This window comes from Henckelia pumila, chromosome 3 (genome assembly GCF_033568475.1).
Source record: "Henckelia pumila isolate YLH828 chromosome 3, ASM3356847v2, whole genome shotgun sequence".
NCBI classification, from domain to species: Eukaryota; Viridiplantae; Streptophyta; class Magnoliopsida; order Lamiales; family Gesneriaceae; genus Henckelia; species Henckelia pumila.
In genome coordinates, this window is record NC_133122.1 from 40,770,065 (window position 1) to 40,771,742 (window position 1,678).

The 1,678-nt window shown below is 40.5% G+C and overlaps 1 protein-coding gene across 1 annotated transcript; it reads right to left on the reverse strand.

Moving 5' to 3' along the window:
* Nucleotides 1-569: 569 nt before the first annotated feature.
* LOC140893022 (dirigent protein 22-like) lies at nt 570-1,376 on the reverse strand. The gene has a single exon (XM_073302096.1). The coding sequence runs from the start codon at nt 1,357-1,359 to the stop codon at nt 703-705; it is 657 nt and encodes a 218-aa protein (XP_073158197.1). The 5' UTR covers nt 1,360-1,376; the 3' UTR covers nt 570-702.
* Between the last annotated feature and the right edge of the window lie 302 nt (nt 1,377-1,678).

Genomic DNA, 1,678 nt, shown 5'->3' on the forward strand with positions numbered 1-1,678 from the left:
CCCTTTATCGCATGGAAACCTCCTCCAACTGGTGCTCTCAAAGTCAATGTAGATGCCATTGTAATTGCAAACAAGGATTACTTTGGTGTTGGGATAGTAGGCCGAGACACATCATGAATCGTTCACTTCGCAGAAAGACGTTGCTTCCCTGGAAATTTCACACCACATTTAGCCGAACTCATTGCGATAAAGGAAGGAGTGGCAAAAACTTTTAAATTCTTGAAACTGATGCTTTCAATGCCCTTGTTGCAATAACAAAACCAGCTCCGATCCATTCGGAATGGAAGAGCCCATATCAGAAGTTATTCGACTCAGCTGTTCTCAAAACACTCACATCATCTTTGCAGCATTATCCCAGAACCGCTAACGCTGTAGCTCATAAGCTAGCCCGTATGAGCATATCACCAGGGGAACCAACTTTGTGTATTCAAAAGCTAATTCCGTTGTTTTAGAAAAATGTTGTGAACATTGACTTGTTGACCGGTTAAATGAATATTATTTTATGTAAAAAAGAAAAGAAAAGAAAAGAAGATACCAGTCTTGTATAATTGACCAATGATAATCTCGTACTAGCATTTTGTGTTATTAAAAACAAAAGATAAAACATCACATTGAATCATTGATGCTAAAAAGGGTAGCAATTATTAGATTATTCGAAAGTATATATTCAAGAAAAGCGAATCGAAGAAAAGCAAAAGAATCCTAATAATGAAGCACCAAGACATTGTACTCCACCACAGCATTCCCCGATTCAGCATCGAACGCAGCCGTCTCCGCCGTAGCCACGCCGCGAGCCAGCCGGAAAACTCCGGAGCCACCGACCACCGACATTTCCCGATACCTGCGCTGGATGGGATTGTAGCCCACCACACTCAGACTACTCCCATTATACTTACCTCCGGTGAAAACAAAATTGATCGTCATCAGCATACCCATCTCCTCCATCGACGCGTAATTCATCACCCCCTTAGCTCTTCCCACGATCTTGGATTTGGGATCGGGCCCGGCCGTCAGCGGGTCGTCCACTATCATGACCAGCCCGAACATGGTCGGCGAATCGGAGGTGGAATTGGCCCGAGCCACCGAGACAACCGTCGGATTCTTCCCACCCACCACGTCGTGGAAGTAGAAATGGAGTTCGGTAACCTTTAATTTGGCGTGGGGAAGATTTTTGAACCATTTTTGTACTGATCTGTGGCCTTTCTGAGCGCTGCTGACACACATTAGCAAGCAAATTACGGCTGAAAACAACAAAATTGAAGCTGCGAGTGGCTTCGCCATCTTCTGTGCGTGTGTGAAAAGTGTGTGTGGGGACTTTGGAGGAAGAAAGTTGAAGACACAAGGGTGTTCAATTATCATCCATGAATTATTTTATCCCATTTGATTTGATTGATTGATTCTCTCTCGTAACGATTAGTATTTGTAATTAAACAAGTTGTGAATATTTTATAATAATAATATAAGATATGGTATGCGCATATAATCACATATTTGCTCGAATACACGTGTACATTAAGATTGGGTAATATTTGGAAAAATAGAAGTGAATGGTGTTTGGAAAAAAAAGGTGAAAAACTGAAAATTAAAATTGGGTAATATTTATCATTGATTTTTTAATAGAGTTTAGAAGCATGTTTGAAAAATCAAAATCATTATATGATTAGCTTTTAAATTTTAA

Coding starts and splice junctions, on each gene's coding strand:
- LOC140893022 (XM_073302096.1), bottom strand. CDS start 1,359: ATGATAATTGAACACCCTTGTGTCTTCAACTTTCTTCCTCCAAAGTCC.